The following is a 15653-nucleotide window of genomic DNA, read 5'->3' on the forward strand; positions in this document are numbered from 1 at the left end:
AACCATCTGCTGGATGAGCAGTTGTTGTATATGCAGTTATATGGTCGGCCCATCGTTTCAAATAGTTTACTGATATCAAATTGGTATACTCATCTATTTGGCCAATATGTATCATACATAACTTATGTAACATATTAACACTTTTATCAGAAAACGGATACTGTAACATCATTTGTATATTGGCTTAAGATTTCAAGGACATACCCTATAATTTCCTAACATAGTGTAGCTAGTCTCTCGTACAGACCAATAGAACAAATATCTGAAATTTTCAAAGAAAGCCTATACTATACTATCTTGGCACACCTAGATGAAGAGATTCTTTGGGTTCCTTTCTATATTATATCAAAATACAATTTAACAAAGGCAAATCCGAAAATATTTTCATTTCACAGTATAAATGTTAGCCTACAGTGCAGGCGAAATTGTAAACCTAAAGTGAAATGCCAGACCAAAATGTTATTTGTTTGTTTGTTGTTTAACTCTGCATTCAGCAATGTGAATAGTCGAGTCTGGACTAGACAATTCAGTGATTGATATCATGAGCATCGATCTACACAGTTGGGATACGATGCAATGCATCAACTAAGTCCGCGATCCTGACCACTCGATCCCGTTAGTCGCCTCTGACCTCCCGATCCATTGAATCGCGTCTTACGGGACAAGAATGGGATGCTTAAAAAATTCTACCCAAGATTTTCACGGGGCTAGACCAAATGTAACCTTATCGGGCCGGGTGTTTCCAAGTTTTGCATACCAATGTTTTGAATGGAGATATTGTAGATTGGTTTGTATATCAGTGGAGCAGTCACCACTTGTAACTTGGTTTTATAGCACTATTTATAATACATTCATTCATTTAAACATTTGGGGTGGGAAGTAGTGAATACGCAGATTAAACTTAAATTGTAATTTAATGTAAACGTGAGAGATGTTTTCAAAGAGCCAATTACGCCTACGATCCGCAATCGTATTTCGTATCAAATAATTCGCTTTAACCAGATTCTACTTTTTGTAGTACCCTTACATGCTGCCATGATAGAAGCAGTTTCTGCATAGTCATATTTACATCGCATGATTCCTTGAAAACTTTGCGAATTTAGTATTGGTTTTTGTTGATATATTCCAGTTTTATCATGGCACGTGGAAGCAGTGCTGGATTTGATCGGTACATCACCATCTTTTCTCCAGAGGGACGTCTGTATCAAGTTGGTAAGATACACAAAGTAAAATGATTGTGATATTTGTGATCTGCTCGGGACGTGATGCATGATGCGATTTCGAAAAGTGTTCTTCATACATTGACTCTTAATATGTTATAAAATACATTTGTTATTAAACATTTACAAAGAATATATTGATCATCATGAACATGTTAATGAAAATCGTGTTGCCTTTTATGTTTCATTTTGAGGACTGTTCGACTTAAAATTTTCTTGACAATGTTTATATCAAATTAAGAGACTGTGCCGTCCCGGTACAAGCTATGTAAGCAAGCCGCTATTGTCTGTGGCAAAATGTAAACATGTCATTTCAAACTCAAGTTTCAAACTCAAGACATTTGCTTAATTCCACAACAGGTTCGGCATTCTCCTAATTTAATAATAGTTGGGTGAAGATGGCCAGTCTAGTCAAATGTCTTCCAAATGGCTGATTAATATCACCTGTGATAAAGGTTGATGGCAGGAAACATTCAGAGTGTGCCACAGATTTCAACAAGCGACTGTTAGTACATGGACATGTGGAAGAATGTGTATATCCCTGTCCAGGATAAAATATTTTCATTCCGAAATCTCGTCCAATTTATATCACTGGCGATTAGTGTCAAGTAATTTCGAAGAGGACCTGTCAATACATATTTCTGCAAAAGTACTGGCATAGTTGAAAGAGACAGAAGCAGTGTTAACAATATCACTTTTATTCAAACATAACCAATTTATCCCACCATTGTCAACCATTTGTTACTTTCTTTATCTTGTTATTTTTATGATGGTCCTTATGAATATTGGGGGCACAGGTGGCCCAGTCATCTAAGGCGCTGCGATTCGCTGTGCAGAGTTGAGTCCCTTGGGCACGTCAGAAACCTATGATTGTGGGTTCGAATCCCGGTTCGCCCTGATTATGTTTCTAGGTTTGTCAGCACCGTGCTTCATTCTTGAAGATTGTAATATGAAACTTTGGATTGTCTGTTCGGTTTCCCTACATTGTCACAGCTATATTGGAGGAACACAAGAGACCCACTCTATGGATGTGCTGCTGTTCATGGTGTGGCTACAGCGTTGTCTGCCATTCGCATTCATACATTACTGAACGAATGTTCAAAGCAGCATTAAGCCAAAGTCGCTCTTTCATAATCGGGGGCACGTCATAATCATCCAAGGCGCCGCGATTCACTGTGCAGAGTTGCGTCCATTGGGCACGTCAGAAACCTATGATTGTGGGTTCGAATCCCGGTTCGCCCTGATTATGTTTCTAGGTTTGTCAGCACCGTGCTTCATTCTTGAAGATTGTAATATGAAACTTTGGATTGTCTGTTCGGTTTCCCTACATTGTCACAGCTATATTGGAGGGACACAAGAGACCCACTCTATGAAGGTGCTGCTGTTCATGGTGTGGCTACCGCGTTGTCTGCCATTAGCATTCATACATTACTGAACGAATGTTCAAAGCAGCATTAAGCCAAAGTCGCTCTTTCATAATCAGGGGCACGTCATAATCATCCAAGGCGCCGCGATTCACTGTGCAGAGTTGCGTCCATTGGGCACGCCAGAAACCTATGATTGTGGGTTCGAATCCTGGTTCCTCGTCCCGATTATGTTTCTAGGTTTGTCATCACTATACCTGTGCTCGTGGGTTTCACTGAAGTGGTAAACGTCTGAGACCTGCATCACTTCGGGTTTTCCTCCCACATTAAGCTGACACGCGTGATGTGACTGGAATACTGTTAAAAGCGGCGTTAAACCCAACTCACTCACCTTATGAATATTAGGATATATCATAAAATACATTTTTTTGTTGCATTTGTGCATTTTGTTCACATAGTTCCTCATATCAAACTGTACAGACAAATATACAACAAAATGGAACATTTTAACTGTCATAGTTTCATGTTTGGTTTGAGTCTCAAAGGTTTTTAATTCCAGAAGTCATGAAGTTTACCCTTAGAAACTGAGATAATTCTTTCCAAGCAAACTTCTTTGACCTGTTGATATTAACTAAGGCATAATGTTTATTATATTTTGATACAGTGAATAGGGTAGTACAATGTTCTCTTATACTCGTAAATCATGTAAGTATACTTTTGTGTTGAAGCAAATCTAATGTCTACTTTTTTTCCTGACAGAATATGCTTTCAAGGCTATTAACCAGGGTGGTTTGACATCTGTGGCAGTGCGGGGGAAGGATTCAGCTGTTATTGTCACACAGAAGAAAGTCCCTGTGAGTTAATGATATTTGTTTAGCGTCTGCCATGTACACCATACAAATTTGAACAGTGTCATCAGAAGCTCTTATCAGAAATTTCATTACTTGTGATAGAGTGCTATCAAACACGTTATCACATACTTCTATTATCACTTACTGCTACTGATCATGATTGTCACATTCTGTACCTCAAACCAACTTCACTGGTTTCTTTTCCTGATCATATCAGTATCACAGTAACCATGGTAACTATACCTGATATCAGTGATATCCAGACTAAAACTAGAAATTATTCATATGCTCATGAAACACCTCATACAGAGTAAATGGTATATCAGTAGTAGAGCCTATTGCTAGTATTGGCATGTCAATCATTTTTGTTTCCTTCATTTTGGCATTTCCATGTCTATCATGCTAAGTAGGCCTGAGAGAAAGCTGATTTTCTATGTTCATCCATATTCATTGGTGTCTGGGTCCATTTGTACGAATGTAAAGCCGACGATATTGGCCTGAGATATAGAGAACTGTATCTACTCTTTTCTTGTAATTAGTCTTTGTTGACAGATTTTAGATTCAGATAGTAGAAAGTAATGTTGATAAGTACATATTTTTTATATCCACAGGACAAGTTGCTAGATGCCAGTGTTGTCACTCACCTCTTCCAACTCACAGAAAACATTGGCTGTGTCATGACAGGGATGATAGGTAATGATATGTAGTAACTGGAAATACATAACAAAAGAAAAGTAAGGACATTGTGCATTCTAAAATGGAGGAATCTGTCTAGGATATTAAGCAAAGAGCTCAGGGGTGGGGAAATAAGACATAAGGCTTATTTGGTCCAACATAAGAAAGTTATGAGAGGTATTTTAACTTTAACATTAAAACCCTTTTCTCTTTAAGTTTCATGTTCCTGTTATCAGTGTTTCGCAGTGAAATACAAGTTATCTAAATCTTTGTAAAACTGAAACATTACCCAACATTACCCTTTTTCTTTTTAAATCTAATATTCCTGTCCTCGGTTAATGAATTATAATAAATTGACAGTGCAAATCGATTTACTTCCCATTAGCATAATTGGCAATCTGGTTGATGTTAAATGTTCCTGTCTGTCGTAAAGTGTGCAATTGGCATGATTGGGGTGTTTCTTTGTTCAATGACTATTACACCACTTTTCTGTGACTATAAGTTGGGCTTACATGTTGTGGTTATTGGTTTTAAATTTGTGTGATGAAACAGATATTTTTCATCAAAATTACACTACATTATCTAAGTGGCATTGTGCTAAATGTTTCAACTATTTTACAGTACTCGGAAAAGAATTCTTTCAGATACTATAGTTATTTTGTAGTGTATGACAGATTATGTATGTTCACGTTATGTTTTAGCCGACAGTCGCTCACAGGTGCAGAGAGCCCGATATGAAGCAGCAAAGTGGAAGTATACGTACGGCTATGAGATCCCCATAGACATGCTGTGTAAACGCATCGCTGACATCAACCAGGTGTACACACAGAGTGCCGAGATGAGACCACTTGGATGCTGTAAGTCACACATTCTACATGTAGTGTCGTATTGTAAACATTTGTCATAAAACAGATGGGAGTATGTGCTTCTGGAAATGTGTTGTAAAATGGGATTCAAAGTCTGGGAATCTGTTGGACTTGACACTGCATATGAATACTTTTCTTGATAAGTATCATGTCCATATGTGAAAAACACTGCACAACACATATTGTTTATCTCCTAATTCATTGATTCAAAGTCTTTGTTTTCGTTACAGGCTTTATAGCTCTGGAAATTGTAATAATTTCTGTTCTTGGTTTGAAGGGTGATACTGTCTTTCCCATGATGTTTTGTGATGGTATGTTCCAAGTAACAAGTTTACATCATGCATTTTACACTGCAGGCATGATAATGATTGGCTATGATGATGAGAAGGGCCCTATAGTGTTGAAGACAGACCCAGCAGGTTACTACAGTGGGTTCAAGGCCACTTCAGCAGGTGTCAAGCAGCTGGAAGCAAACAGCTTCTTGGAAAAGAAGATCAAGAAGAAGCAGGATTTTACCTACAACGAGGCAGCTGAGGTAAAGCAGCACGGAATAGGTGGTTGATATGTACCAATGTTAGCAGAAGGTTGCAAGCAGGCAGGTGGCCCAGAGGGATAAGGCGCTGCAGTAGTTATGTCCCTTAGATGTGCCAGAAGCCTATGATTGTGGGTTTTCAATCACAGTGATTTTTAATCGCAGATTCACCGTAATGACCTGTTTTTGTTTTAATTAATTTGTTTATGTCAGCATCATACCCATGCTGGTGGGTTTCACCAAAGTGGTAAATGTCAATGGCCTGGGCTTCAGGCTTTCCTCCCCATGATCCCTTTGGTGGGGCTGCTTCAAGAGAGCATCTACTTCATTCTGTTGACATGTTAATCTCCCACTAGATGTGTTTGTGAAAACTGATTTTTTTTATGTTATCCCCCTCTAATTTTACTATATACATGATATATATGCACTTTTTCTAAAAAGTTTGGGGATAGTCATGGTAACTAGCTCACCATAATGGAAGAGTGGACTTACTGTAGTGGTTGTTGATAGGAATTTCTTCTTAATTTTCAGATCGCGATCACATGCTTATCAACAGTGTTGTCTGCAGATTTCAAGGCTTCTGAAGTTGAAGTTGGAATCGTCACAAAAGATAATCCTCATTTCCGGTAAAGGAAAACATCATATTTGGTAGAAAATATGAAAAGTATATTTTCTCTTGAAAATTCTGTTTTTGGCATATCTATTGTGGTCTTAAAGCTGTGATAGGAACCTTAAATCAAACAACCACTCTGCATTGTCTGTTCCCAATGAATGTTATTGTGATATCGATTTAATGTTAGGGAAATGTTTTCAGATTTCTTTTGTAAACTTTTATTTGATCATTGTTAATATTATGTAGAAAGGAGCCAAGTGAATCGCTACTTTTTGAGCTCTGATACTGAAGAAATCTAGACTTTCCAAAGTCTCCGTACTTAGAGTTTAAGATATTTTGGTGTCAGGGTTTGTATAAGAGGGTATAGGAGATGATGTGCATAGTGTTGTTCAAGTGATGCGTAGATGTCATGTGTGGTGGTGTTGTGTTGCAGAGTACTGACAGAGCAGCAGATTGATACCCATCTAACAGCCATTGCAGAGAAGGACTAGACCGGCCTAGGAGTAACATATTTCACAATCTGTCAATATAAATCATTCGTGTACGATACAAGTGCTGAAAGAACAGGGCTGTCAAGTTTGAACATTGGGGACAGGAACCTGTTCATTGTTTATTGGTGAAGTTATCCAATTCAGGCTAATTTACTCACAGGATAATGAAGACAGTTAGCTCTTCAAATGTAATGACAGAGTAAAGAAAGTTATTGTTCTCATTAACTAAATACAATTAGTCCTTGTCCACAAAAAAAATATCTCATTTTGTCTACTGGGACTTGCATCTTCATTCTGAATGTGAATCATAGCAAAATAAACCGTTATGTCTGTAATTTGTCCTTTTCATTCTTGAAGATTGTAATTTGAAACTTTGGATTGTCTGTTCGGTTTCCCTACATTGTCACAGCTATATTGGAGGAACACAAGAGACCCACTCTATGAAGGTGCTGCTGTTCATGGTGTGGCTACAGCGTTGTCTGCCATTCGCATTCATACATTACTGAACGAATGTTCAAAGCAGCATTAAGCCAAAGTCGCTCTTTCATAATCAGGGGCACGTCATAATCATCCAAGGCGCCGCGATTCACTGTGCAGAGTTGCGTCCATTGGGCACGCCAGAAACCTATAATTGTGGGTTCGAATCCTGGTTCCTCGCCCCGATTATGTTTCTAGGTTTGTCAGCACCATACCTGTGCTCGTGGGTTTCATCAAAGTGGTAAACGTCTGAGACCTGCATCCCTTCGGGCTTTCAACCCATATTAAGCTGACACGCCGTGATATAACTGGAATACTGTTAAAGCGGTGTTAAACCCAACTCACTCCCTCTTTCATAATTATAAATACACTGACATTGTCCACTCAAGTCCTAGGGGAAATGTCATGTCAATGTGGTAAAAGAATTTCTGACATTTCAAACCGCAAACATTGCAAGCACTGAATTCATGAGTGTCAATTAAAATGAGGATCAATGGTTACAATGTGTGACCATGGACTGTTGCTCATGGTAAATGGTAATCACTGATTAGTGGTGTCCAGATTGAGCTGGACTATTGCTCACCGTCATGTTAGACATCACTCACTCATGGGTGAACAGTGTTCCATGTTCCTGTCGACACCCCATTGCTAGTTGTAAGAGGTGACTAAAGTGGGAATCTGTTAGCATTCTGGTTTAGATTTGGTCCCTTGATGAGGTCAGACTTGATGATGTGATTGATGTGTTGACGTACCCTGAAGGTCGGGTCACTGCTCATAATATCAATTCCTAGTTTGGTCCAGATTCATTATTTACAGTTCGAAGTTTGAATATTACTTAGTGCAGCAGGTGAGGTGAAATGGGGTTTAAGATGCCATGCCACAGTTTAACATGAATACCTCACTCAGACACAGTGTATTGATTCTGGGCCGACCAGTCCTTGGTTTAGCCTCTTAATGTCGATCGCCAGACAGGGTAACAACAAGTACCATCTTTTAACGTCTTTTGGTATGATGTGGCTGGGGATCGAACCCAAGACCTTCTGCTCTCTGGGCGGACGCTCTACCACTAGACCACAGTAGTAAACAACAAGGACACACTGATCCATGAGTGCCTCAAATTGATATCCTCCACACTCCCACGGTAATAACTGCGAGTAATTGCGGTGCATCTGGGCCTTTGAAAAAAGAACCACTGTATGACAATGACAATATAAAACACAGAGAAACGGTTTTCAGTTAATACTTTATTGTCATTTGGCATGATATGATTTTTCATGTATTGTTCAACATGATGAGAGTCAATAAGTACCGGTTATCCCCCTTGTAAATATATTTGTTCATTTATCCAACACATCTAAGCACTACACTGACATTGCACAATAATTTACATATTCACAGCCTGAACTGTTCATTAAATAATTTTTTGAATACCAACATGTTAAATGCTAATACTAACTGTGTGAGATTTAATTCAAAGTTGAACCAGTTCAAGTTGTTATGTCTTGTGGGCAGTGGGGTGACCTAGTGGTTAAAGTGTTTGCTCATCACGCAAAAGACCCCCGTTCGATTCCCAACATGGATACAATGTGTGAAGCCCATTTCTGATTCCCCTGTCATGATATTGCTGGAATAGTGTTAAAAGCAGTGTAAAACCATACTCACTCACTGATGTCTGAAGAAGAGGATTATACCTACATGTTTCATATTCATTAAGATCAAATATCCCCAGCGTACACAGACATAATTTATAGACTTTATTCATGTACCCTCAAAACCTCAAATGTAACTTGTAATCTAAATAGTAATTCATTAAACCAAACCAAAAACCAAAGGTTCCTTCAGCTGCTTAATGTTGAAAATTAGTGACACAAGTACGACTGAAGTGTTAGTTTCCTTCCTCCATCAGAAGAGTACCATAACCTCAACATTCTTCACTAACCTCAAACACATTAAATCCTAAAACAATCATCTATATTGCTATACTACTGCAAATGTTAGAAACACTAATTGCTATTTCGTTAATGTTAACTTGGTCATAATCAAGGTTATTGGATAACAATGTGCCTATTTACACCATTATTATTAGCACCATCAATTATACAAAGATTAAAATCAGATCTTTTACTCTGATATGATGTCTGCATGAAGATCGGAGGACACTTCCATAGGAGGATGTGTCGGGAACCCTGGGTGAACTTTGACCACCCAATTTAAATGAAAAATACATTGGCTCTTGAGCCAATCAGATGTCAGCTTTCTAAACTGATTTGGCTTCATTTCTTTACCCCAATGCTTTGGAAATTTTGATCTTGAAAACTGACACAAAACACAAATATGTCAATAAGACATCCTTTTGGGTGTGGATGCACTCAGATTCAGATGTGACAGGAAGAATAAATATCCACAAAAGCAAAATGGTCCTACACTTAACATTAGCCACTAAGAAAGCAGCTTTCTAAGCATTGCCGCACTAGTTTCAAATTGGCGACTTCCATTCCAGACAATGCTTTAAAAGGTATTTTAAATTAGTCATTCAGTCTGTAACAGTAGTTTTGTGTTAAACTTTAGAGGTTGCATGATTAGAAAACATATTCCACGAACAATGTAACACAAAAATTTGAATATTTCCTTTTTCCTTTTTTTATTATATGTTTGAATCGTTATCTATCGTGTAGTTGTCCAATATTCGTTCACGAACGTTGATAATACCTAATTTCATTTATCCAACATACTCGTTAATCGGACATAATCATATGCAACAAACAATGTCTGATTAACGGGACTTGACTGTACTTCACTTTTTGCATTCGGAACTCCTTGATTATATTTGGTTTCAAGATCAGAAATCAGATATGCTTGTTTGAATGCTTCACTCACATGTACCAAGTTTTTAGAAGACTTGATGCCAGTTTGCCCCGATTAGAAAGTGCCCCTGAAGCAACGTCTGTAGGAGTTTGTCCTCAGATCTTCATGCAGAGTGGTATCATATTGTATAAAGGATCAGACTTGTATGACTATGTTACACTGTTTAACACAAAGATTGCTTTTGCTTCATTATCATTTAATGTTACCCTGTCTTACCTGCAAGAGAACTTTACAATCTTACAAATCTCAAACTTACTACTTTTGCCAGGACTCATGACAACAAACATGACATAGTTATTCAGACAAGTTCTATACACTGCACTGAGGCAAATATATTACACAGTACATCAACAACATAATGATAAATTCTCAACTGACAGATCAGTAACTATGTTGGTCCTGTACAACATGTACAACAAAGAACTGAGCAATACAAACATTCAATTGTTTCAGGAACAAATATGTTGGATATACAGGTAACGAATAACAACCGACTTAACAAGAGAAGTGTTCATATTTTCAACATAACCCCACAAATATTCAATTCCTAAACAATTCATTTGGAACCAGCAGTGATGGCCAGATCTGAAAACATATTTATTGACATCTGAAGAAACAATATTTAGGGACCGGTCATTTATTGCGGGGGTGGGTGGGTGGGTCAGAGGCTTTTGATACTGTAATGAAAATATTGACCCTCTCGTAATTCTCGTCATATTTATTGATGACCTTCCCCATGTCCTTGTACATTTTTTTCATGACCCACCCTGAAAAGACAATATGCAAAAGCACTTTATATTTTATTATAAAATGTCCATTTTTTCATCATCCTCCCCTGATTCCTTCTGACACAGACCCAGACCCGTGAAGATTCCGGGGTAGAATAGGTCTTCAGCAACCCATGCTTGTCGTAAAAGGTGACTATGTCGTAAAAGGCGACTAACGGGATCGGGTGGTCAGACTCGCTGACTTGGTTGATGCATGTCATCGATCCCAATGGCGTGGATCGATGCTCATGATATTAATCACTGGATTGTCTAGTCCAGACTCGATTATTTACAGACCGCCTCATATAGCTGGAATATTGCTGAGTGCGGCGTAAAACAACCAACCAACCAACCCTCTGACTCACCCCACCATATAATAAATGACTGGTCCCTTATCAACGTTGTAGAATACAAAAGTTATCATTAATCTTCCATAGCACGCTCCATGATGCCACACTAAAATGCTATGATGCTATTTAACAAGAATTTTCAACCAATCAGATTGCACCCCCTTTCATTATATACTATGTGACCTTCACATGTATATATTTATAACATCCAAAGTGAGGCTCTAAAGGAAGATATCACCTTCATCAACCCAAATGATATTGAATTACAATAAATAAATCCAGCAATTATTTTGAATGTGACATTAACCTTAAATGTGGATAGATTTGGAGTGTTATGTAGCTCTAAAATCACTTACTGTTTTCTAATATTTGACTCCTGATTTTCACAGGACATATATATAAAGACAGACTTGCTCCTACTTAGATTTTTCATTTCAAGTTCGAAAAAATCATCCTTTTTATTCATTTTAGCCATGTTCATGTAGTGAATCATGTCAGAAGTCCAAAACTTGCAAGTATAAGAAAGAAAAGTAGTGCCACGCCACTGTAGCTCACCTAGCAATGTAGTCCACAGTTTTAAAATGTCCAACAAAGCCACTAAACTAAAGATGCTGTCAGTGGCCATACTGAAAATGGATTTGACCTGGAGAAGTTTCAGCTTCAGTGGTTTCTGATGTTTACAGTGCGAAGAAATACATTGTGAGAGAATTTAAAAGCATGGTCAAAGAGCAAAGGTAAAATCAAGGTCAAAATTTGAAAAAAAAGGCAAAAACGGAATGTGTGTTGAGCCTCACTACAAACTACCCACACACCACATTTCATTACAGTTTGAACACAAAAAACGTTAAAGTATGGTTGATGTAAATGCTAACAATCTAAAATATTGTTAAAAATGGGAATGTGTTCAGCTCCACTAACTACATCACACTCCGGCGCAGTGGTGACTTAGCATAACACCACTGCCACAGGCTAATTTGCATATCAGGTGACCAGACTTTTCTCGTTTGTAAACAAACATGCTTTTTCAGACATCAGAATAGAACGGACTAATGCAAGTATTTAGGGGCGCTTTACATATTGTTTTGCATCATTACATAAATATGCTACTACAACTGCGACAGTGAGTTGCATGACAATATATTGTTACACATCAAAGTGACCGTATCGCTAGCTCTCTGAAGGACTTCGATGACAGCACGTGGAGCCTTGCAACTAATGTAAACATAGGATAACTACGCAAATGGAAATAGTTTTACACAATTTAGTTTATTTTTTCAATGAATGTTAAGCATTCTATGACATATGTTGATGTAGATATGTAGACATTTAAAAAATTGAAACAGATGAAAAACATATGCAATATTTTGAATGGATCGTATAAGATCTGACGAATTGTCACATGGCGCTGGCCTGTGGCAGAGGTACTATGCAGGTCGCATGGAACTCTGGGTAGGAGAGTGCAACTACATATGTACCAAATTTCTTTACAATTTGAAAAAAAATGGCTGAATAATGGTCATAATTAGGTTTTTCTATATGGCTGACGTGTATTCGAATTTCTTGAACAAATTGCTTGTTATTATTGGTGGGAACAATGTATGGGAAGTTTCAGCTTCATTGGTCCAGTGGTTTCTGAGATATTCATGCGATGTTGCAAACAGGCCATGACATATACTCACATGACTTTCAGTAAGGTGAGCTAAAAGAGGCTACTACATCTAGACACGTCTGAACAGTGTCTAAAAGTTTTCTGAAACTTTAAAATGTGACATTTCCAGTGGCAAAGTAGAGATAATTTATGGATAACAAATTCTTTATTTACTGTACAGAACCTTATGTCCAGTGGTTAAACAGGGTCTTTATACTACCTTGTCCTTGGTGTTTCTTACTGAAAATGTCAGGTAAATGGCAATATTGAATACCAGTACTATTTGAAGGACAACATCTCCAAGCAATCAATCAGTCACATTCAGGCCCAGCCTGGACACTCAAAAATCCCTATCAAAAGATGAGCAGTATAATTTCCTGGGACTATCGTCTTGTATTAAAGCATATACTAAACATATATAATTCAAACAAAAGCAAAGCAGCTTATAGGCTTGCTTAACATTCTTAAAAATAAAAAAAGACAACAGTTTTGATTTGGATCAGTCAGTTCGAACTTACAGTTGGTGATTACCTTGATCTAATTTCTTCTTTTTTTTGATGGGAAAAATAAAAATGATTGTCATGGAATGGATGAGAAAAATGTAGAAGGGTTGTTTTCCAAGAGGTAACTGGATTCCATTTCCTTAGCTTTGGTAAGAATAATTATTGTACATATGACACTTGTTCTGTTAATGTTTGTGTCAAGAAACAAGTTTGACCGTGTCGTCCTTCAGCCCGTAGAGTATGATGAACTGGCATCTGAAACACACAGAGGACAACAGTATGAAGAATTGCTTTGATTTAATACAGCTGGCATTCTAATCATGTTATTTTTTTTTTCTGATGTTTACCGGTATTTCATTTCAAACTGTCAAATATATTTAAGTATATATTGGCAACAATGTAACATGCTTTAAGCATATGAATGAAAAGGGTATAGAAATATTTCACATATGAATGAGGGCAATGATCACACAAAGTAGGTTCACTTGCCCTGCATCCAGTGGCAGCTGATGTATTGTAACAATACAAATCGTATTGCCCACTGAACACACTGATTGCAGTCCTTCAGAATATGACAGACTTTGCCTTCAATCACAGGAAAGTTTCAATGACCTCACTAACCTGTAAGTCATAATTTCTATTCCTTAAAATTGAATATATATATGCTCTTACATATATATAGTATATTCATAAAACATCTGATCGATAAAAAATATTTTTGAAATGACTCAATGGTCCGATTATTTATCAAAGTTATAAAACTAATCAAAACAAAAGGGAGGAAACTCCCAAATTGTTGCATGGTGGGATAACTTAATGTGCTAAGTCACTTGACTTTACACTTGATGGACCACTAAATCATTTGAAAAATTCAGTGTGCACATGTTTGTGACATCATCACATTGTGGATTCTTGGACAAAACAGACAATCGTGTGATAAAGACTTATAGCAGGTGGGATGGGGTTTAATATAATGGTTACAAAGTCTAATGAAACTGTTTGAAATAATAGCCGATTGCATTAATTGTTTTTATTGAAATACAACATTTCAAATTTTGAGAGATGACATTGTGTTTATATATAAACAGCATGCAACTTCTTCAATTTAAACAGAACTTTATATTCCTGTGCTCTAACATTAACATGTACTGTATTCGACGTAATAAGTGCCCAGGATGCTCTCAAATTTAAATTTAGGGGGCTCTTATTAGAATGTTATTTTGGAGGAAAAAACAGAGTTGAAAGATAAATGTCATGGTTTATGCTGACGTCCTGAACTGTTTATATACGACAGATATATTTTTCCTGAATTTAATTGCCCATAAGTAAGGGTGTATATAACACATATATTATATGAGTGCATATTATACACGAATAAATAAGTCTTGTGTACATTGATCAATCGGAAGGGGTGCTAATTGGGATTGTTCACTTGCCAATATATTAGCAAATACTGCCTAGGTCGCTTATTAGAGCGGGGCGCTTATTAAGTCGAATACGGTAATTGTGTCCTAGGAGACTATGCACTGGCTCTGTATGGCTATGCACATTTGGGCAAAATGGTGAAAGTTGTTTAACTACCTACTGATATCAAAACTTACCTTTTCTCAAATTTCAGCGTATGAATTTCATCCATGATGTTTGTCAAGTATTTCCTGTGACGTGGTTGTCTGAAACAATGGAAATATCATGGCTCAGTCATTACACTATAAGTCCACCAAACAAAACAACCTGAACTGAAAGCACCATGCTTGGTTAACAAACATGGCAGCCAAACATGAACCTGTCTCTGTCACATGTGGAAATAATCAGAGATACACGTAAGTACCATAATGCCATCAATACCCTATCTACACATTCTAGTTCAGATGACAACAATAATGGCATTTCCCTTTTAGCTTCGAAGAATGAGTGAACACGTGAGTTTAAACAATGCGTTCACCATGCTGACAGTATGTCCATCATGTCTGTGAATGTGCAAGAAAACCCAAAGTTATGTCATCGGTAATTTTATCATTTTGATGAAATCCACTGATGCTGAAAAAAAACCCACAAGAATCGAAATTAGAGCAAATCTGTGACTTGAACCCTCAGGCAAAAGAAACTGAACCCTAAGCTTAACAATAACTTCAAACTCTGTTATCACTTTACAATCTTTTCTGAAGAGGCATGAAAGGTCAATTTCCAAATAGCAGTTAGATCTAGTGCCAGATGGCAGTAAGTACAAATACATTCAATCTAGCTTGATGGATTTTGTTTTACTTACTTTTCTATTACAGAACTGATGCTTGCATCAAAGTCACCTTCAGTGCCATTTAACTGTAAACAATTCCATATAAACATTATCATTATGCAATGTTAATATGACAATCAATTCATATCAATGAAGCCTCAGTCCAAAGTATGGGAGTTATTGTCTTGGCACTTAGAT

The 15653-nt window shown here is 37.3% G+C and overlaps 2 protein-coding genes across 2 annotated transcripts in view; one reads left to right on the plus strand and one right to left on the minus strand.

Moving 5' to 3' along the window:
* Positions 1 to 1027: 1027 nt before the first annotated feature.
* LOC139442374 (proteasome subunit alpha type-6-like) lies at positions 1028 to 6947 on the plus strand. Its single transcript, XM_071223175.1, has 7 exons — positions 1028 to 1212; positions 3344 to 3438; positions 4047 to 4128; positions 4812 to 4967; positions 5333 to 5511; positions 6040 to 6134; positions 6555 to 6947. Exons 1-7 carry the CDS (start codon positions 1137 to 1139, stop codon positions 6610 to 6612), a joined length of 741 nt encoding a protein of 246 aa, XP_071079276.1. The 5' UTR covers positions 1028 to 1136; the 3' UTR covers positions 6613 to 6947.
* Positions 6948 to 8344: 1397 nt separating this feature from the next.
* The window catches only part of LOC139441954 (eIF-2-alpha kinase GCN2-like), a 42220-nt gene continuing 34911 nt past the window's right edge, over positions 8345 to 15653 (minus strand). Inside the window, exons 37-39 of the mRNA XM_071222700.1 lie at positions 15489 to 15541; positions 14824 to 14892; positions 8345 to 13477 (exon numbers count right to left, since the gene is read on the minus strand). Coding sequence (XP_071078801.1) covers positions 13420 to 13477; positions 14824 to 14892; positions 15489 to 15541 — 180 coding nt within the window. The 3' untranslated portion in view covers positions 8345 to 13419. The remainder of the gene's footprint in view (positions 13478 to 14823; positions 14893 to 15488; positions 15542 to 15653) is intronic.

The sequence above is a fragment of the Haliotis cracherodii genome, unplaced genomic scaffold (assembly GCF_022045235.1).
Source record: "Haliotis cracherodii isolate W230 unplaced genomic scaffold, xgHalCrac1.p SCAF_5, whole genome shotgun sequence".
In the NCBI taxonomy this organism is placed as follows: domain Eukaryota; kingdom Metazoa; phylum Mollusca; class Gastropoda; order Lepetellida; family Haliotidae; genus Haliotis; species Haliotis cracherodii.

What these genes read in the sequence shown, in the direction of transcription:
- LOC139442374 (XM_071223175.1), top strand. Translation starts at nt 1,137, where the DNA reads ATGGCACGTGGAAGCAGTGCTGGATTTGATCGGTACATCACCATCTTT. An exon ending in GGGACGTCTGTATCAAGTTG is followed by an intron (nt 1,213 to 3,343) that starts GTAAGATACACA and finishes TTTTCCTGACAG; the next exon opens with AATATGCTTTCAAGGCTATT. An exon ending in TGTCATGACAGGGATGATAG is followed by an intron (nt 4,129 to 4,811) that starts GTAATGATATGT and finishes GTTATGTTTTAG; the next exon opens with CCGACAGTCGCTCACAGGTG.